The sequence below is a fragment of the Panulirus ornatus genome, chromosome 17 (genome assembly GCF_036320965.1).
Source record: "Panulirus ornatus isolate Po-2019 chromosome 17, ASM3632096v1, whole genome shotgun sequence".
Lineage (NCBI taxonomy): Eukaryota > Metazoa > Arthropoda > Malacostraca > Decapoda > Palinuridae > Panulirus > Panulirus ornatus.
Window position 1 is genome coordinate 4257650 of NC_092240.1, and position 22511 is coordinate 4280160.

Here is a 22511-nt window from a genome sequence, read left to right on the forward strand (position 1 = left end):
AACGTAAGGGTAAGAGAGATGTGTGGAAATAAAAAGAGCGTGGTTGAGAGAGCAGAAGAGGGTGTTTTGAAATGGTTTGGGCACATGGAGAGAATGAGTGAGGAAAGATTGACCAAGAGGATATATGTGTCGGAGGTGGAGGGAACGAGGAGAAGAGGGAGACCAAATTGGAGGTGGAAAGATGGAGTGAAAAAGATTTTGTGTGATCGGGGCCTGAACATGCAGGAGGGTGAAAGGAGGGCAAGGAATAGAGTGAATTGGAGCGATGTGGTATACCGGGGTTGACGTGCTGTCAGTGGATTGAATCAAGGCATGTGAAGCTGTCTGGGGTAAACCATGGAAAGCTGTGTAGGTATGTATATTTGCGTGTGTGGACGTATGTATATACATGTGTATGGGGGTGGGTTGGGCCATTTCTTTCGTCTGTTTCCTTGCGCTACCTCGCAAACGCGGGAGACAGAAAAAAAAAAAAAAAAAAAAAAAAAAAAAATGAGCATCATTTACGCTCACCAATCATGCTAACCTGAAGATTCATATGCTGTGGCTGCCACTGTGTGCCTTCTAATTCTAAAAAATATGACCATGAAATTCCAAAAACTGAGGCATAACCAAGGAAACTGCGAATATGTAAACGCAAATTTGAATTTCAAGAATTATTGTGACTCCACAACATTAAAATCCTTCTTGGTTGTGGATGTTACAAAGATAGGATTTTTGTCTTAGTTGCAAAGCAAAGATCTTCAAGGCTATTCACATAACCACACCTCATGGCAGTCTGCATCTTTTTTTAAGATGAAGGCTCCAATCATGGAAAAAAAGTCCACATCAAGGCTGGGCCTCAATTGAAATATAGAGAGAATTATGAGACAGAAAAAGAAGACAACTGAAAATATTTGCGAATTTTTGAGAAAGTGAAAGACCTGTCCTTTGAAAGTACACCTCTCTGTGTTTTGGTTCATCCATTCTAATGGATGTCAATGTTTGTTGAACACACACATGAGAAATGTTTTCAAAGATAACAGTACAACTGATCAAGTGCATGGTTTAAAGATATTTACTGAAAAATAAGTTTGACACAGTACCTGGAATAATGTGATACCAAATATGACTCCAGCAGCCCAGTAGAGGTTGGAAGTAAGGAACAGGATGATGGAGGTAACACAGCCTCCAGTGTGGATTACGTCTGATGCTTCGTGGGGCTGAAACAAGTTGACATTCTCATCATATATATTTATCGTTTATTCATTATACTTGATCGCTGTTTCCCATGTCAGCGAGGTAGTGCCAGGAAACAAATAAAGAATGACCCATCTACTCATATACACATCAACATATACATAGATACACATGTACATATTCATACTTGCTTGCCATCGATCCATTCCTGGTGCCACCCTGCTCCACAGGAAATAGCATTGCTACCCCCTGCTTCAGCAAGATAGCACCAGGAAAACAGACAAAAATGGCCACATTTGTTCACACTCAGTCTCTAGCTGTTATGTGTAATGTACCGAAATCAGAGATCCCTATCCACATCCAGGCGTCAAAGAAAATTCTACATTAGACAATGCTGTAAGGAAGAAATACAAGTTAGCAACCTTGGAGAAATCACAGTTAAATCTCACTCAAACAGGAAATAATTTTGGCTAATTACAGTGTAAAAGCTATTGTTTACACTGCATTAGCCTATCAAATATCACTGTGGCTTCATTTCTATTTATGCACTGCACAGTGTGAAACAACCAGGTTAGAGTAATGATTAGATATGCATTGTGCACTAATGCCGAAGCCCAAAAAAAGCTAAGAGTAGAACATAATTAGTGAAGTTACCATATCACTGCTGTTAATATATCCGAATGAGGTTTTCTCCAAAATTTGATGTTACATTTTCTGTGAATCTTACATACCAGAACAAAATACTATTAGCTTTAAGAAAGTTACTCCACTAGGGAAGAACATATTACATATGACTTCTTATCTATTTCTGTTATTCTACAGCTCTGCATGCATAATCTAATTGTGATTATTTCAGTTTCAAGTTTGGAGATATATTCAAGAATATAGCACCAACTTCTATAAATATCTTTCAGTTTAAAACAGCAATAAAAATCAAATTATACAACTAACATCAAAAGGCATACAATATAATAAAAATCTGAACCACTTCAAAGCCAGGAGTTCTGTTATGATTACCTGCATAACAGGTGAGTCATCGTAGGTTTCATGAGCTTAATTTGAACAACCTGGCAGATTAAGCGAGAAATATCAGAAGCTGGTCTCTGAGTTTGGATGAGTGTGTGAGACGAGAAAGTTGAGCATATATATGAATAAAAGCAAGATTATCAGGCTTAACAGTAGTGAGAGGAAGATTGGTTGGAATGTAACTATGAATGGAGAGACCTGGAGTTAATGGGAAGTTTCAGATACCTGAGGGTGGACAAGATAGCAACTGGAACTATGGCAGTTGAAGCTAGGTATATGGTGGGTGAGGAGGGCTTACATCTCCCACTTACTCCTTAATACATCCACAACCTTAGCCCCATCTCCAACCCTATGGCTAAATTCAGTTCCCATGGTTTCATCCACTGCCATGTCCACTACCAGGTACCTCAAGCACTCTGCTCCTTTCAGGTTTTCTTAATTCAAACCCTCCCATTCCATCTCCCTGCTGCACCTCATTACCTTACACTTGTTCACATTTGCTCTCAACTTTCTCATTCAACATGCAAATTCAGTAACCACATTCTAGAGTTTATCTCTAGAATTTGCTACCAAAGGTGTGTCATCTACAAACAGTAACTATCTACCTATTTGTGGGAGTTTTACATTTAAGCGATCCCATCTCTAAAACATCACCACACATTCTAAATTCTCTTTGTAGTCTACATTAACCACATCTTCAGTCATTTTATTCCATTTATCCACTGTCTACATCACTGATCTTATTCAAAAACTTAGTTTGTAATCAAGTCACCCTTCACTCTTCCAAGGTGGGCAAATCTAAATCTAAAAATCTAAATTTAAAAATCTAAACTCAGCATTCATAATTCTGACACCTTTGCCACTCTCCTCTGGACTTTCTCTTTTAGCTCTGTGCCTCTTCAGTTACCATATCTAAAAATCATATTCTAGTTTTGGCTTTATGTATAATGCGAAGAGCTTGTTGAATATTTCCTTTTTCATAAAACTGTATGCAATTTTAATTCTTGTAACAAGACACTTGGTCTCCTTTAACTATTCTCCTGAGGTGAAAATTGTGACAGGTTGGGGACAATCTTTCTCATACACACATTCCTGTTCTCCCATAAACCCAGCACACCATAAAAACACCCCGTGCACTAAAAACCTTGCATTTAGCTCCCTCACCATGCCATCCATTAACAGATTAAATATTGCAGTGACTTCACATATCCTTGGTGCACACACACCTTCCAACTTGTACACATGCCTTACTCTCCCAGTAAATACTCCTCAGGACATTTAGTAACTTTTTATTTACTCCTTATATTCATAGCATCTTCAACAAGTTTTCTATGTCCACCCAATAAGATAAAGCTAACAATTAGTCCATATATACTCTCTACCTACCATTAAGTCAAACTGCTCCTTCACTTTCAGGTGTCTGAGCAAGCAACCAGGAAAAGTTTATATTTCCTAAAAATACTGCTGTAGAATACATCACAAGACTGAAAGGTTCCATATCTTATAAACTGTAATTAAATATAATAGCTGTGGTTTTGACGCACTGCACATGATACTGAGAGAATGTATGTGAATGAAGGCACTCTTTCTTCATCTCATCCTATCACTACTTCACTAATGTGGGGAAACAGCGAACAAATATGAAAAAACACATAAATCATCAAGTGGTAACCAAAAGCATTTGACAAACCTTCTTTGATTGCATGCCATATCCACACATGACGTCAAAGTGAGTCTGCAAAGAAAGGAAAAGGTGCAAAATTATCTACAGAGGTACACAATCAAAACAAAATGTTATACAATCTATTCACATAAGCATAAAGTGTTTAATCGTAAACTGGCAAGCCCAAAGCAGTTTAGCAACATTTCTTTGGTATTACTTTCAAAACTAGCTCAGATATCAGTGAATTATTCATCTTGATGTAATTCTATTCATATATTAAATCAATTATCCCTGGGGATAGGGGAGAAAGAATACTTCCCATGTATTCCCTGTGTGTCATAGAAGACGACTAGAAGGGGAGGGAGCATGGGGCTGGAAATCCTCCCCTCTCATCTTTTTTAATTTTCCAAAAGAAGGAACAGAGAAAGGGGCCAGGTGAGGAAATTCCCTCAAAGGTCCAGTCCTCTGTTCTTAATGCTACCTTGCTAACACGGGAAATGGCGAATAGTATGAAAGAAAGAATATCTAATAAATATTAGTCAAATTTAGTGTAGTCTCAAGTATGTACACATGAATATACAATAATAAATTAAGTCAATATGGAAAATGCTATACTTGTTAATGTTTGAAATTAAAGGTATTATTAACATTTGTAATAATTTGAAAAATACATAAAAAAAACCTCTATGGTATGAGTGAGTTTAACATAATTAGTTTTCATAACTCAGAAAAGCAAATCTTTGTTGCATAGCTCTATTCTTCAATAACATATAAAATCTGCATTGTTATAAGCCTCTGTAACTGGTCAACTCTAATTGTTGGACAAATGTTACACATGGAAGTCCAGTCACAAAGTGTGCATGGTTACCCAATTATCAAAGCATTGGACAACACTGGTACAACTACTAATGAGCAGCATCTCAAAACCTGATGAATTTACATAACCAACTAACAGAGTACCTTGCCTTACTTGATTCTGTTAGTTCATCAGCTTACAGTTTTGACTCACTGTAAGCCAAAACATAATACTATGGGTGGGTGAAAAGACGAGATGTATACACCAAGATAACATTCTCGACTTCCACACTTTCTTCAACGCTCCCAGAACATTTGCCCCCTCCCCAACCCTATGATTCACTTTTGCTTCCATTGTTCCATCCACTGCCAAATCCACTCCCAGATATCTAAAACACTTCACTTCCTCTAGTTTTTCTCCATTCAAACTTACCTCCCAATTGACTTGTCCCTCAACCCTACTGTACCTAATAACCTTGCTCTCATTCACATTTACTCTTAACTTTCTTCTTTCACACACTTTACCAAACCAAACTCAGTCACCAGCTTCTGCAGTTTCTCACACGAATCAGCCACCAGCGCTGTATCATCAGCGAACAACTGACTCACTTCCCAAGCTCTCTCATCCACAACAGACTGCATACCTGCCCCTCTTTCCAAAACTCTTGCATTCACCTCCCTAACAACCCCATCCATAAACAAATTAAACAACCATGGAGACATCACGCACCCCTGCCACAAACCAACATTCACTGAGAACCAATCACTTTTCTCTCTTCCTACATGTACACATGCCTTACATCCTTGATAAAAACTTTTCACTGCTTTTAACAACTTGCCTCCCGCACCATATATTCTTAATACCTTCCACAGAGCATCTCTATCAACTCTGTCATATGCCTTCTCCAGTTCCATAAATGCTACATACAAATCCATTTGCTTTTCTAAGTATTTCTCACATACATTCTTCAAAGCAAACACCTGATCCACACATCCTCTACCACTTCTGAAACCACACTGCTCTTCCCCAATCTGATGCTCTGTACATGCCTTCACCCTCTCAATCAATGCCCTCCCATATAATTTCCCAGGAATACTAAACAAACTTTTTTTTTTTTATTATACTTTGTCGCTGTCTCCCGCATTTGCGAGGTAGCGCAAGGAAACAGACGAAAGAAATGGCCCAACCCCCCCCATACACATGTGTATACATACGTCCACACACGCAAATATACATACCTACACAGCTTTCCATGGTTTACCCCAGACGCTTCACATGCCTTGATTCAATCCACTGATAGCACGTCAACCCCGGTATACCACATCGCTCCAATTCACTCTATTCCTTGCCCTCCTTTCACCCTCCTGCATGTTCAGGCCCCGATCACACAAAATCTTTTTCACTCCATCTTTCCACCTCCAATTTGGTCTCCCTCTTCTCCTTGTTCCCTCCACCTCCGACACATATATCCTCTTGGTCAATCTTTCCTCACTCATCCTCTCCATGTGCCCAAACCACTTCAAAACACCCTCTTCTGCTCTCTCAACCACGCTCTTTTTATTTCCACACATCTCTCTTACCCTTACGTTACTCACTCGATCAAACCACCTCACACCACACATTGTCCTCAAACATCTCATTTCCAGCACATCCATCCTCCTGCGCACAACTCTATCCATAGCCCACACCTCGCAACCATACAACATTGCTGGAACCACTATTCCTTAAAACATACCCATTTTTGCTTTCCGAGATAATGTTCTCGACTTCCACACATTCTTCGAGGCCCCCAGAATTTTCGCTCCCTCCCCCACCCTATGATCCACTTAACAAACAAACTTATACCTCTGTAATTTTAGCACTCACTTTTACATATATATGTGTGTGTGTGTTTATGGGCGGATGGGCCATTCTTTGTATGTTTCCTGGTGCTACCTCGCTGACGTGGGAAATGGCAATCAAGTATAATAAAAAAAATCATATCTATATTATACTTTGTCGCTGTCTCCCGTGTTAGCGAGCTATATATATATAATGAGTGGACGTAAGTAAATGAGGCTGCCCTTCATCTGTTCCCACTGTTACCTCATAAAGTGGAAAATGGTGAACAAATATGGAAAAAAAATCTGCAAACCATTAAGAAAAGCTGGGACACCATATTTTCCTTTTCTAAAATCTATGAGTCCTCCATAATCAATGTTACTTCATAATGGGAAAAGTCAAATGAGAAAACCAGTAAAACTGCAGAGGCCAGGAAGGTGAAATGCTTAAGTTAGGCTGAGTTACTACCACTATGGCATAAATCTGAGACACCTGATTTGATGAGCTCAAGGCAACCAGTATTCCTTCATCTGTAAATAAGCTTTAGTTTCTAATGACTCTCCAAAGGTTGAATGTGAAAGGTGTAGGAAACTCAGGTCTATGCAGCAAACATTTCAGGTGTGGAAGGTAAAATGAGCATAAGGAACAACTTTTCCTTTATGTTAATGTACACCAAACTGACTAAACTTACCATGTTCTTCCTGTTAATACAGCAGGATGGAGGAACACCACACCTCTCAGCACTTGGGTTGTCATCTGCACAGTAGAAGTATTCATTGGAATTCCAGTCATGGTAGCCATCTGCTGTGATCCCACAACATTCAAACTGAAAAAAATTTCATATATTAGCAACACATCATTTTTATCAGCAAAAATATCAACATATTTCACTAAGAACCAATCATTTTCCTCTCTTCCTACTCATACACATGCCTTACATCCTCGATAAAATCTTTTCACGGCTTCTAGCAACTTGCCTCCCACACCATATACTCTTAATACCTTCCACAGAGCATCTCTATCAACTCTATCATATGCCTTCTCCAGACCCATAAATGCTTCTTACAAATCCATTTGTTTTTCTAAGTATTTCTCATACATTCTTCAAAGCAAACACCTGATCCACAAATCTTCTACCACTTCTGAAACCACAAAGCTCTTCCCCAATCTGATGCTCTGTACATGCTTTCACCCTCTCAATCAATATCTTCCCTTATAATTTCCCAGGAATACTCAACAAACTTATACCTCTGTAATCTGAACACTCACCTTTATCCCCTTTGCCTTTCTACAACGGCACTATGCATGCATTCTGCCAATCCTCAGGCACTTCACAATGAGCCATACATACATTTTCCGCAAAGCTTTCACTACCTCTTCTCTGTTTACCAAATCATTCTCCCAAACCCTCTCACTTTGCACACCACCTCAACCAAAACACCCTATACCTGCCACTCTATCATCTAACACATTCAACAAACCTTCAAAATACTCACTCCATCTCCTTCTCACATCACCACTACTTGTTATTACCTTCCCATTAGCCCCCTTCACTGATGTTCCCATTTGCTCTCTTGTCTTATGCACTTTATTTACCTCCTTCCAAAACATCTTTTTATTCTCCCTAAAATTAATGATCCTCTCTCACCCCAACTCTCATTTGCCCTCTTTTTCACCTCTTGCATCTTTCTCTTGACATCTTGCCTCCTTCTTTATACATCTCCCAGTAATTTGCACTATTTCCCAGCAAAAATCATCCAAATGCCTCTCTCTTCTCTTTCACTAATAATCTTACTACTTCATCCCACCACTCACTACCCTTTCTAATCTGTCCACCTCCCACGTCTCTCATGCCACAAGCATCTTTTGCACCAGCCATCCTGCTTCCGAAATACATCCCATTCCTCCCCCACTCCCTTACGTCATTTGCTCTCACCTTTTTCCATTCTGCACTCAATCTCTCCTGGTACTTCCTCGCACAAGTATAACAATATAAATAATAAAAGAAATAATTCCTTTTACTGCATATTTGGCTATTACAATAGCTGAATTAATTTACCTTTCCACTATGATGATGAAGTTGCACTTTCATCAACAAATTAGGGGTATCTATGACACATAATGTTTGTTCTAGTGATGTTGCTACATTGTTAGTGACATACATGAATAAGATGATGTCAAACAACAAATGAGAATTTAACTGAGGGCAAAAAGGCTGATAGCAGTGAGTGGTTTTTAACCCCAAGTTTGTGACCTAAAATTGGGTTGCCAGTCTGTTTTAAGTGAGTTGCAATTAGCTTCCAATAAATGACTAGCAAAACTTTCCTTTAGGGTGAAGGCAGCCACTTCCTTACAGCCGCCCCTACCTTCCCTAAATCTAAAACATCCTCTGACTGTTTCCCTGATTATAGTATCACATCCACAAAATAAATATGTGGTGCAACAAATTTGACTATTCAGCTATTGTGTTTGCTCCAAAGCTTTGCTATGCACAGTTTGCTGATGGGAAATTAATACTTTGAAAAATCTTCACTTCTGTTTGTCTTTAAAATCTATCAACTATAAATCAATATTCACATAAATGAATTAAGTATCTTATACTGGAAAATGAAACAGCAGTTTCGATCATCACATTCAAAACATCACTGTTGAACATTTGCTCAAACTAACCATGGAATTCAATTACTACAACCCCAAGAGTAGAATCAAATACAGTTGGTTGTGAAACCCATTCACTATCAACACAAAAGTATTTTCCAGATGAAATTTCAACCATTAATATGCTGCACCATAATTTCAAGAAGCAATAAAATTTATTAAGTACACTTTTGAATTATACTACAAAAGGAAAAGCTGGTCTTTGCTACAATCTACTTATGAGGATAGATTTCTAGCACCTACTGTCACAGGGACAAAGTTCCAAAACCATCTGTAGCCAAGCATGCCTTGCAAGTCACCATATCTTCAACAACACATTTTGAGAAACTAGGTAAAGTAGCACAGACTCAAGGTTCTGCTCAAAAAGCTAAGGTTCGATTACACCCTACCAAAGCAGGTACATCTAAAAACTGCCACGTAAATCATGTGATATATCTATAATCATAACTTAACATCATACAAATTTTTTTTTTCAGCTTACAAGTAGAGTGTTACCAGAAGATAATACTGTACCTCTGTTTGAAGAAAATCCACAAAGTTCTGTGTATTCTTGCTCTCTCTATAGTCTTCAATCAAGCGCTTGGAGAGGACCATTTCTAGAATTTCACGAGACTTCCATGGGAATATAATGCAGGCAATAGCAAACAGAAGCTCAACGATGAGGAGGTTGGTCAGGCTCCAGAAGTACTTAAAAGAAAAATTTTTTTCATAGCACACTTACATACCTTCTTGAGAAAATAATGCAGATTTGTGAGTTAAACAAAAAGTGCATTCATCTACCAACTAATCTTTATTATACAAGTGGTGAAATGTAGTTAACTTCTAAGTCCTGTCAGTGCATATTCATCCATCATCACATCCCTATCTCTTCTCTCTTTCTAACAAACACACTCCCATTTTCTATCCTTCCAAAATACCTTTATAGATTCTTGTGCCTACTTGCTCAAATAAAGCATTCTAGTAATTCTTTTCTGATCTTTTCCTCACATCTACATAATACCTCCATTTTTGCAAAAATGTACTGGTTTCTCTGATTTCTAAATCTTACCCTCACATTCTTAAGACATTCATCTCATTTACCTGCATTCAACTACTGTAGCTTCTTGTATCACTTGACATATGCTTTATCAGCATTCCATGGATTGGGCTGTATCCCTTTCAGTATCTTTTTTTTTTCTTTTTTTTTTTTTGCTTTGTCGCTGTCTCCCGCGTTTGCGAGGTAGCGCAAGGAAACAGACGAAAGAAATGGCCCAACCCACCCCCATACACATGTATATACATACGCCCACACACGCAAATATACATACCTACACAGCTTTCCATGGTTTACCCCAGACGCTTCACATGCCTTGATTCAATCCACTGACAGCACGTCAACCCCGGTATACCACATCGCTCCAATTCACTCTATTCCTTGCCCTCCTTTCACCCTCCTGCATGTTCAGGCCCCGATCACACAAAATCTTTTTCACTCCATCTTTCCACCTCCAATTTGGTCTCCCTCTTCTCCTCGTTCCCTCCACCTCCGACACATATATCCTCTTGGTCAATCTTTCCTCACTCATCTCTCCATGTGCCCAAACCACTTCAAAACACCCTCTTCTGCTCTCTCAACCATGCTCTTTTTATTTCCACACATCTCTCTTACCCTTACGTTACTTACTCGATCAAACCACCTCACACCACACATTCCTCAAACATCTCATTTCCAGCACATCCATCCTCCTGCGCACAACTCTATCCATAGCCCACGCCTCGCAACCATACAACATTGTTGGAACCACTATTCCTTCAAACATACCCATTTTTGCTTTCCGAGATAATGTTCTCGACTTCCACACATTCTTCAAGGCTCCCAGAATTTTCGCCCCCTCCCCCACCCTATGATCCACTTCCGCTTCCATGGTTCCATCCGCTGCCAGATCCACTCCAAGATATCTAAAACACTTCACTTCCTCCAGTTTTTCTCCATTCAAACTCACCTCCCAATTGACTTGACCCTCAACCCTACTGTACCTAATAACCTTGCTCTTATTCACATTTACTCTTAACTTTCTTCTTTCACACACTTTACCAAACTCAGTCACCAGCTTCTGCAGTTTCTCACATGAATCAGCCACCAGCGCTGTATCATCAGCGAACAGCAACTGACTCACTTCCCAAGCTCTCTCATCCCCAACAGACTTCATACTTGCCCCTCTTTCCAAAACTATCTATGGTGGCTTATATTTTTTCTTTCAAAGAAGTTCTTTGTGTGTAATTTCTAATAACCTCCAAAACTATTTCAGTAGCCATATCATTAGCCTTATTTAAGTTCAAATGTAAGCAACCGATCTTACTCTAGTCCCCATTTTCCATACAATGGACATCATCAGCCAAACAATGGACATGGATGAGATTAAGCATTCACACAAGTTACAAATAATACAACCATAACATTATCAAATATGTAATTCAGCAAGGATGAACAATGGGAATAGTAATAGGTGATACCAACAAAGAAATTAGCATCACTCTCCACAAAAATGTGAACTTTAGCACTTGTTCGGGTCTAGATGGGAATCGAAGCAATTTGTAAATTCTTTACTTTCACTTTAAGAATCTCACACAACTAGCAAAACCTTAGTAAAGTGCACATAGCTAAGGTAGAAAATAAATTTTCACTTCTTACAAAAGAAAAAAAATGAATTTCATATCACAAACACCTACAAGCATAAGCAGTATTTCTAAGGCAGCCACTGACCGGGGAGGTAAATTACTGTTACTACCTGCCTGGGTAATGGCTGCATAGTGAGCCAGCACATCAATGACTGTCAAATGCACTCCTCTGACACAGGTTGCTGTCTTTTCTTTCTGCGTCATCCACACTTGGACTGCTAGCATTCAGTCCACCAACATACAATCCCTTCTTGTCACATATAATACTTGACAACACTTAACCCACAGAACTCATTCTCTATACCTAAATTTTCCTGCGATGAGTGCTATGTGCTGGCTCTGCCTTTTGGCACAAATGGAGGAGCAATATATAGTAGTAGGAGGTAAAAACATTAGCTAGAAGAAGAAGTAGTGGGATGGAACATTAGCTGGGAGCATTAGGTAGAAGAAGCAGCTGGAACATTAGGTTGATGGAAACAATAGGTAAGAGCCTCTGAAAACAAGGCACTAGAGTTGCCCTCTGGCAGTGGCCTGTGAAGTGTGAGGCACTAAAGGCTAGGAAAAGACACTGGAGTTCACTAGTTATAGGGGCTCTTTTACTCCGGCTTCCCCTCGAGGGAGTGCCCAAAGGGAATAGGTGTTAGAGATATAGACAAATAGATACAAGTGAGCTCCATGACAGAAGAGCTTTACCATAATGAAAACTCAAAATCTGCCCTAAAGATAAAAAAAAACTCGAGCAAAAATGAAATAAACATTTCAAACATCAGTAACTTCAGATATCATGAGACTGATACACATATACACATGCACATATACTTGCTTGCCATCATCTATTCCTGTCACTACTCCACCCCATAGGAAACAGCATCGCTATGCCCCTGCTTCAGCGAGATAGCACCAGAAAACAGACCAAAAAAGGCCACATTCATTCAGAATGAGTCATCTTTCCATTAGAAAGTAATATTTAAGAATTATGACATTTCCCTCAAAATTACTATTATACACATATCCAGACTTTTTCTTCAGTTTCATTTCCTGAATCAATTTCCTTAGAGGTTCCACCGTCACAAGTTGTAAGTTGTCATTTTCACACAATTTCAATGGGTGATTATACTTATATTCTCTTCCATCCTGAGCTTGAAGTATAAGAATAAATCTTTCAAGCCTAGATACCTCATGTCCTTTAGATAATCCTATAATTTTCACTGTTGTGACCAGTAGGCCTGGCTTCTCAGTGGGGTGCAAGTGATTTTTCTTGCTTGTTTTAAGAATATAATAACAATCATGGTATTTCATGAGATTTTCACAATTCATTGACTGTGTAATACCATTTTTTCAATGTTCACAATGTTACTACTCTACTTTACTTCAGCATAATGTCTGTACACTTACTCCTAAATAAATCTTTCTTTTAGAAAGCTTTGTGTTATTACATATGGAAAAAAGTAAGAGCTCTGACCTCCATACACATGAAAAGACTTTTACCATAAGTTGTTTTTTCTTAATCTACCATATTTTATTAATAAAGAGCCATCATATTCTTCCTTCCTTGAACAAATCTAACCTTAAATCACTAAATGTTATTCCCATTTTGTGGAGAGAATCAAGTGTTTATGGGTATAAGCTTTATGAGGATAAACATTTTGCAGAACTTCTAACAAAGGGCAGAAATGCCCACTTTTTGTGAGCAGGAATGCTACTCTGATAACCTAACAATGTTAACTGAATTAATCATCTATTTGGAAAAAAGTCCTTAACTCCTTCTTAATAATTATTTCTTTAAATATATGATCGCCGTTTCCCGCATTAGCAAGGCAGCATAAGCAAAGATGAAAGAATGGCCCAACCCACCCACATACACATGTATATACATAAACACCCACACATGCACATATACATACCTATACATTTCAATGCATACATACATACATATATATATATATACATACACAGACATATACACATATACACATGTACATATTCATTCTTGCTGCCTTCATCCATTTCCATCGCCATCACACAACACATGAAATTGCAACCCCCCCTGCACACATGCGCAAGTAGCACTAGGAAAAGACAACAAAGGCCACATTCATTCACACTCAGTCTCTAGCTGTCATGTGTAATGCACCGAAACCACAGCTCCCTTTCTACATCCAGGCCCCCACAAACTTTCCATTGTTTACCCCAGATGCTTCACATGCCTTAGTTCAATCCATTGACAGCATGTCGACCCCAATATACCACATCGTTCTAATTCACTCTATTCCTTGCAAGCCTTTCACCCTCCTGTATGTTCAGGACCTGACTGCTCAAAATCTTTTTCACTCCATCCTTCCGCTTCCAATTTGGTCTCCCACTTCTCGTTCCCTCTACCTCTTACACATATATCCTCTTTGTCAATCTTTCCTCACTCTTTCTTTCCATGTGACCAAACCATTTCAACACACCCTCTTCTGCTCTCTGAACCACACTCTTTTTGTTACCAAATATCTCTCTAACCCTTTCATTACTTACTCGATCAAACCACCTCACACCACATATTGTCCTCAAACATCTTACTTCCAACACATCCACCCTCCTCTGCACAACCCTATCTATAGCCCATGCCTAACAACCATATAACAATTTTGGAACCACTATTCCTTCAAACATACCCATTTTTGCTCTCCAAGATAATGTTCTCTCCTTCCACACATTCTTCATTGCTCCCAGAACCTTCACCCCCTTCCCCACCCTGTGACTCGCTTCCACTTCCATGGTTCCATCCGCTGCAAAGTCCACTCCCAGATATCTAAAACACTTCACTTCCTCCAATTTTTCTCCATTCAAACTTACCTCTAAATCAACTTATCCCTCAACCCTACTGAACCTAATAACCTTGCCTTTTTCACATTTACTCTCAGCTTTCTTTTTTCACACACTTTACCAAACTCAGTCACCAAGTTTTGCAGTTTTTCACCCGAATCAGCCACCAGCACTGTATCAACAGCGAACGACAACTGACTCACTTCCCTAGCCCTCTTATCCACAACAGACTGCATACTTGCCCCTCTCTCTAAAACTCTTGCATTCACCTCCCTAACAACCCCCATCCATAAACAAAATAAACAACCATGGAGACATCACACACCCCTGCTGCAAACCGACATTCACTGGGAACCAATCACTTTCCTCTCTTCCTACTCGTACACATGTCTTACATCCTTGGAAAAAATTTTCACTGCTTCTAGCAACTTACCTCCCACATCTTATAATCTTAATATTAACCTTCCACAGAGCATCTCTATCAACTTTATCATATGCCTTCTCCAGATCCATAAATGCTACATACAAATCCATCTGTTTTTCTAAGTATTTCTCACAGACATTCTTCAAAGCAAACACCTGATTCACACATCCTCTACCACTTCTCAAACCACACTACTCTTCCCCAACCTGATGCTCTGTGCATGCCTTTACCCTCTCAAAGAATACCCTCTCAATGAATACCCTCTCATATAATTTCCTCTTTCTTATGTAGGTTAATACAAAAACGCAGTTTCTGCTGCTACTGATTTATCTCCAAGACAAAATGACTCTCACATAAACTATCTGCTATCATCTTTACCTCATTCATATGACTACATAAATATCTAATCTTATCTTACTCACAATTTTTAGTAAAGTAAGATTTTCTCGGAGGGCTCCTACACAGCCAGCAAAAGACACTATGAAGATAATACTGTCAAGAGCAACGATGACCCCAGACAGATCTGTGATGACAATATAGGCAATCTCTACAGATTTGAGGCCATGCAAATCTTGAGCTGTGAATACTACACCATAGAGTCCAATGGCCATGATGAGCATCCCAAACACCTGGAATTAAATATACATATATGTAAATAAGCATGAATATCACTGATAAAGGAAAAATGTGATTATCTAATACTCTGAAGATATAATGCCTGTAGCATGATATTACTTTAAATTTACTACATTGCAGACCCTTTTTCAATCAAATTCTTAAGGAGTAAGGTAAGTCTTTCTCAAGACTTGAGTGATGGAGGATTTAGGTCCCTTCAGATAAATGTCTAGGCATTTAAAGTGTTAAAATGCACCTCATTTTTCCCTGTTCTCAATCCTAACTTTCAGATGTTGTATGTTCACTGTTTCAGTTTGCTCTGTCCTGAAGCCACACATGATAACTTGTGAGATATCATTATTGGTGTCTAGCAGTTTTTTTATTAATTTCTGCCAATAATTTCATGTAACTCTTCTCTTTCTTATCCTAACAATATGCAGTTGGGTTGACATACTACAAAAGATAAGAATGCTGTACTGTACATTTGCATTTTTCAATTTGATAAGTCTAAGCCAATTGTTATTTCTTGCCATTCAAGGCATAATCTTTAACTCTCCAACACATCATTCTCCTAACAATTCTAAAACTATCATCAATGTGATCAATTAAATCTTTGTCTAAATACTATCCTTTACTCTTCATACACATCCTGCAACTCTTATCATGACAGTTTTAACAGAAACTAATTGTACATGACTCCTCTTTTAATCTGAAGTCTGATAAGTATTCTTATTCAAGTTATTATACACTGATACTATTCATCACAAATTACAGTGAATATCAAAGACAGCAATGCATTTCTTGCAATTTGAACTAATTCCAACATGAGTGTCTTGAACTAGTCTTCATTATGAGGTTGGATATCTTCACACTTGAACATGGCCTGCTGGCACCACTGTCACTTATGTCAAACCTCATTGTGTCAGCTGTGACAGATTTAATACAGTTCATAAGGACATTGTATATACATAGGAATACAATGAAATGGAAACAGAAACAGACCACTCAGTCCTTTTAGAGGCTGTTTGTGATAATAAAAAGGCAAAAAATTATTTAAGATGAAATATATGTTAACTTTATGCACACCTATCTATCTATATCTTTGATGCCCTTAAAAAGGCAGAATTAATGTTAGCTATAGACCTGATACAAAACATTTGTCACGTCTATTCTTAGATATATTTACAATGTTAGTCTTAACCTTAACCATTTTTATTGGTAAATTATTCAAAATGTTAACAGTCTTCCTGAAGATAAAAAGTACTTAACCTCATTCAATATAGACATCTGACCAAGACCTTTAGAATGGAGCAAATTAAAAAAAAAAAAGCTAGATAAAACAGCAGTTTAGACTGAACTAATCAAAACCTCCTATAAATTTGAACATCTGCGCTAAATCAACATAAGCCTTTCCTTTTTAAGTTAAAGTTATCTTGCCAACTCTCAGAGAGATTGTTTCTCAGTCCAGGAATCATCTTGTTAGTTTGTTACTGTATTGTCTTCTTTATGATATGTGACCAAAACTAAACAAGATATTCAAGACATGCAAGCTTAAGTAAAATGCAGAGTATGGATTACAGTCTTAATCTTGAATTCAAGGTAGCCCAGAACTTTGTCATTTTTCACTGCTTTTATGCACTGCTTTTGGTCAGCAGAGATTATTTCACTACAGTTGTTTCCTTACTTTCATTTTGTAGTTCAATTTCAAACTGTAGCTTGCCTTCTGATTTTTACAACCAATGAGCAAAAAATTTGCACTTACGGAGAATGAAATTCAAATGACTCCTGAAACTTATGTATCAGTCTGTCAATGTCAATTTCATTTGCAGCTATATTTCTCAGCTTATTATCATCCTGAAGATTCTTATACCCATATCTAATGATATACATATCATATTTTCTATTTACTGTACTTGATCACCGTTTCCTGCATCACCGAGGTAGTGCCAGGAAACAAATGAGGAATGATCCATCGATTCATATACGCATATCTACATATATCAACATATTCCCATATACATACACACACATATACATACATACACATCACACATACTTATTTGCTTACCTTCATCCATTCCTGACGCTAACCCGCCCCACAGGAAACAGCATCAGCACCCCCTGCTTCAGGGGGAAAGTGCCAGGAAAAGACAAAAAAGACCAAATTTGTTCACACTCAGTCTCTAGCTGTCATGTGTAATGCACTGAAACCACAGCTCCCTATCAACTTTCCCTGGTTTACCCACAGACACTTCATATGCCCTGGTTCAGTCCAATGATAGTATGGCAACCCTGGTATTCCATATCGTTCTAATTCACTCTATTCCTTGCATGTCTAACCCTCCTGTATGTTCAGGCCCCGATCGCTCAAATTCTTTTTCACTCGAAACTTCCACTTCCAATTTGGTCTCCTGCTTTTTTCCCCCTCCACCTCTGACATATATATTCTCTTTGCCAATCTTTTCTCACTCATCCTCTCCATATGTCTAAACCATTTCAACATACCCTCTTCTGCTCTCTCAACCACACTCTTTTTATTTCCACACATCTCTCTTACCCTTTCATTACTTACTCGATCAAACCACCTCACACCACAAACTGTCCTCAAACATTTCATTTCCAACACATCCACCCTCCTCCATACAACACTTTCTATAGCCCATGCCTTGTAACCATAGAGTATTGTTGGAACTACTATTCCTTCAAACATATCCATTTTTGCTCTCCGAGATAATGCTCTCTCCACACATTCTTCATCGCTCCCACAGCCTTCGCCTCTTCCCCACCCTAACTAACTTCCACTTCCAAGGTTTCATTCATTGCTAAGTCTACTCCCAAATATCTAAAGCACTTCACTTCCTCCAGTTTTTCTCCATTCACACTTACATCCAAATTAACTTACCCCTCAATCCTACTGAACCTAATAAACTTGCTCTTATTCACATTCATTCTTAACTTTCTCCTTTCACACACTTTTCCAAACTTAATCACAAACTTCTGCAGTTTCTCACTCGAATCAGCCACAAAAGCTGTATCATTGGTGAACAACAACTGACTCACTTCCCAGGTCGTCTCATCCACAACAGACTGCATACTCGCACTTACCTCCTTAACGACTCCATCCATAAACAAATTAAACAATCATGGAGACATCACACACCCCTGCTGTAGACTGACCTTCACTAGGAACCAGTTACTCCCCTCTCTTTCTGCTTGTACATATGCCTTACATACTTGATAAAAACTTTTCACTGCTTCTAACAGCATACCTCCGACACCATATACTATTGAAACCTGCCACAAAGCATCTATATCAACCCTATCATATGCCTTCTCCAGATCCATAAATGGCACATACAAATCCATCTGTTTTTCTAAATACTTCTCACACACATTCTTCAAAACACTAAAATAATGTACATATTCATCCTTACTCGCCTTCATCCATTCCCAGCGCCACCCTGCCCCAATGGAAACAGCATTGCTATTTGCCACCCCCTGCATCAGCAAAGTAGTGCCAGGTACCAGATGAAGAAAGGCCATGTATATTGATATCCCTGGGGATGGGGGATAAAGAATACTTACCATGTATTTCCAGAAAGTCGTAGAACATGACTAAAAAGGGTGGGAGAGGGGGCTGGAAATTTTCCCCTCCAGTTTTTACTTTTCCAAAAGACAGAACAGAGAAGGGGCCCAGGTGAGGATTTTCTTTCTTAGACTTAGTCCTTGCTAATGCAGGAAATGGTGAATATGTGTGAATATGAAGGGAACGAGGAGTGGGAGACCAAATTGGAGGTGGAAGGATGGAGTGAAAAAGATCTTGAGCGATCGGGGCCTAAACATACAAGAGGGGGAAAGGCATGCAAGGAACAGAATGAATTGGAACGATGTGGTATACCAGGGTTGTTGCGCTGTCAATGGATTGAACCAGGAAATGTGAAACATCTGGGTAAACCATGGAAAATTTTGTGGGGCCTGGATGTGGAAAGGGAGCCGTGATTTTGGTGCATTACACATGACAGATAGAGACTGAGTGTGAATGAATGTGGCCTGTGTTGTCTTTTCCTAGCGCTACCTCGCACGCGGAGGGAGGAGGGTTCTATTTCATGTGTGGCAGGGTGGCGACGGTAATGGACAAAGGCAGCAAGTATGAATTATGTACATGTGTATATATGTATATGTCTGTGTAAGTATATATATGTATACATTGAAATGTATAGGCATGTATATGTGCATGTGTGGGTGTTTATGTATATACATGTGTATGTGAGTTGGTTAGGCCATTCCTTCATCTGTTTCCTTGCGCTACCTTGCTAACACGGCAGACAGCAACAAATTATAATAAATAATATATACAAATTTCTTTTTATTATACTTTGTTGCTGTCTCCCGCGTTAGCGAGGTAGCGCAAGGAAACAGACGAAAGAATGGCCCAACCCACCCACATACACATGTATATACATACACATCCACACACAGCACATATACAAATCTATACATCTCAATGTATACATATATATAAACACACAGACATATACATATATACACATGTACATAATTCATACTGTCTGCCCTTGTTCATTCCTACTGCCACCCCGCCACACAAGAAATGACAACACCCTCCCCCGCATGTGCGCGAGGCAGCGCTAGGAAAAGACAACAAAGGCCACATTTGTTCACACCCAGTCTCTAGCTGTAATGTATAATGCACCAAAACCACAGCTCCCTTTCCACATCCAGGCCCCACACAACTTTCCATGGTTTACCCCCAGAAACTTCACATGCTCTGGTTCGATCCACTGACAGCACGTTATCGCCAGTATACCACATCGTTCCAATTCACTCTATTCCTTGCATGCCTTTCACCCTTCTGCATGTTCAAGGCCCTGATCACTCTAAATCCTTTTCACTCCATCTTTCCACCTCCATTTTGGTCTCCCACTTCTCCTTGTTCCCTCCACCTCTGACACATACATCCTCTTTGTCAATCTTTCCTCACTCATTCTCTCCATGTGACCAAACCATTTCAAAACATCCTCTTCTACTCTCTCAACCAAACTTTTCATTACCACACATCTCTCTTACCCTTTCATTACTTACTCGATCAAACCACTTCACACCACATATTGTCCTCAAACATCTCATTTCCAACACATCCACCCTCCTCCACAAAACTCTATCTATTGCCCACGCCTCACAACCATACAACATTGTTGGTACCACTATTCCTTCAAACGTACCCATTTTTGCTTTCCGAAATAATGTTCTCGCCTTCCACACATTTTTCAATGCTCCCAGAACTTTTGCCCCCTCCCCCCATGACTCACTTCCGCTTCCATGGTTCCACCTGCTGCCAAATCCACTCCCAGATATCTAAAACACTTCACCTCCAGTTTTTCTCCATTCAAACGTACCTCCCAATTGACTTGTCCCTCAACCCTATTGTACCTAATAACCTTGCTCTTATTCGCATTTACACTTCCCAATCTCTCTCATCCACAAGAGACTGCATACTTGCCCCTCTCCAAAATTCTTGCATTCACCTCCCTAACAACCCCATCCATAGACAAATTAAACAACCATGGAGACATTACACACCCCTGCTGCAAACCTACATTCACTGAGAACCAATCACTTTCCTCTCTTCCTACTCGTACACATGCCTCATGTGTAATAAGGGACCTGGTGTTACTCATAAGCTCTTTCCAGGGACTTCTGCACCTCCCTGAAGTTGTACTTTCAGCAGCTGGAAATGATGAAGAACTCCTTTGGAGTGAGACATTCTTTGGTTATTCTTAACGATATAGCCTAACCAATTTCACTTGCAAAGTCAAGTAAAAACCTCTGTTCCTACTAATTATGGCAAGCCACGATCAGTGTTTACGTGTAAATAGCACATAATTTGCATATTTTTCAAATAACATAGAAAATAAGGTAAAATTCCACCGCTGGGATAGTTTAAGTGAGTTTTTAAAAGTTCTTGGGATGTCTATGTTACATCGACCTTACATCTTCATTCATCTTCATGATCCTCCACAACATCACTTTATTTATAACAAAAATCATAACAATGCTATGACATACCTAATTTGTTCTGTAAATACTAATTTAATGCTATAAAACAGTATCAAATATGCTAGAGATCAAGTATGGCGCATCTGAACAAGTACTTTAATAACTTTTAGAAACTTAAAAACTTGTTAAATTCCAAAATTCCGTGGAACAGAGAAATCACACAATTACCATAAATACCAACCATTACAATAATATGGAGGCATGTGTCAAATAAATGAAAGGAATTGTGGAGCAAAATACGTATTAATAGTCTTTCAAGGCCAGATCAGTCATACAAATTTCAGGAATTTTCACATCCTTTTTTCACCTCAGCACTATTATCCACCAACTTACCCAAAATACGAAGTTGAAAAAGAACAAAGTCCACTTGATACACGGACTTATATACGAATATTCCTGTCTTCTTGCCATGATGGTGTCTCTGGGAATTACGAACAATTACATCCACTTTGTTGTTTCCTGTACCCCTTTCCTGTGTCAAACTCACAAGTTCAGTACACTAGCCAGCGAACACATCTGCCAGCCAATACTACAAGCAAACACTTCCAGCGAGCAATACCAGTAAACTCAACGAATGTACTAAAAGTAACCGTTAATACTTATCCCTTAATAAAAACGACCGCTAAATCATCATGCATTATTCATTGTTCAAAATAAGTAAGTAAAGTATATAAAGAATAAATGGAATACGTCTTTCCAAGGTAATTATTCATATCGACATCCACATCTGGATATCTACAAAACTTTATTTACATAAAATTTATTGAATATATGTAGTTATCACAATA

At 38.9% G+C, this 22511-nt stretch overlaps 1 protein-coding gene across 1 annotated transcript in view; it reads right to left on the reverse strand.

The window, feature by feature from the left end:
- The window catches only part of LOC139754517 (tetraspanin-33-like), a 44933-nt gene extending 22710 nt beyond the window's left edge, over nucleotides 1–22223 (reverse strand). Inside the window, exons 1-6 of the mRNA XM_071671809.1 lie at nucleotides 22057–22223; nucleotides 15456–15662; nucleotides 9654–9827; nucleotides 7174–7308; nucleotides 3893–3937; nucleotides 1083–1199 (exon numbers count right to left, since the gene is read on the reverse strand). Coding sequence (XP_071527910.1) covers nucleotides 1083–1199; nucleotides 3893–3937; nucleotides 7174–7308; nucleotides 9654–9827; nucleotides 15456–15662; nucleotides 22057–22134 — 756 coding nt within the window. The 5' untranslated portion in view covers nucleotides 22135–22223. The remainder of the gene's footprint in view (nucleotides 1–1082; nucleotides 1200–3892; nucleotides 3938–7173; nucleotides 7309–9653; nucleotides 9828–15455; nucleotides 15663–22056) is intronic.
- Between the last annotated feature and the right edge of the window lie 288 nt (nucleotides 22224–22511).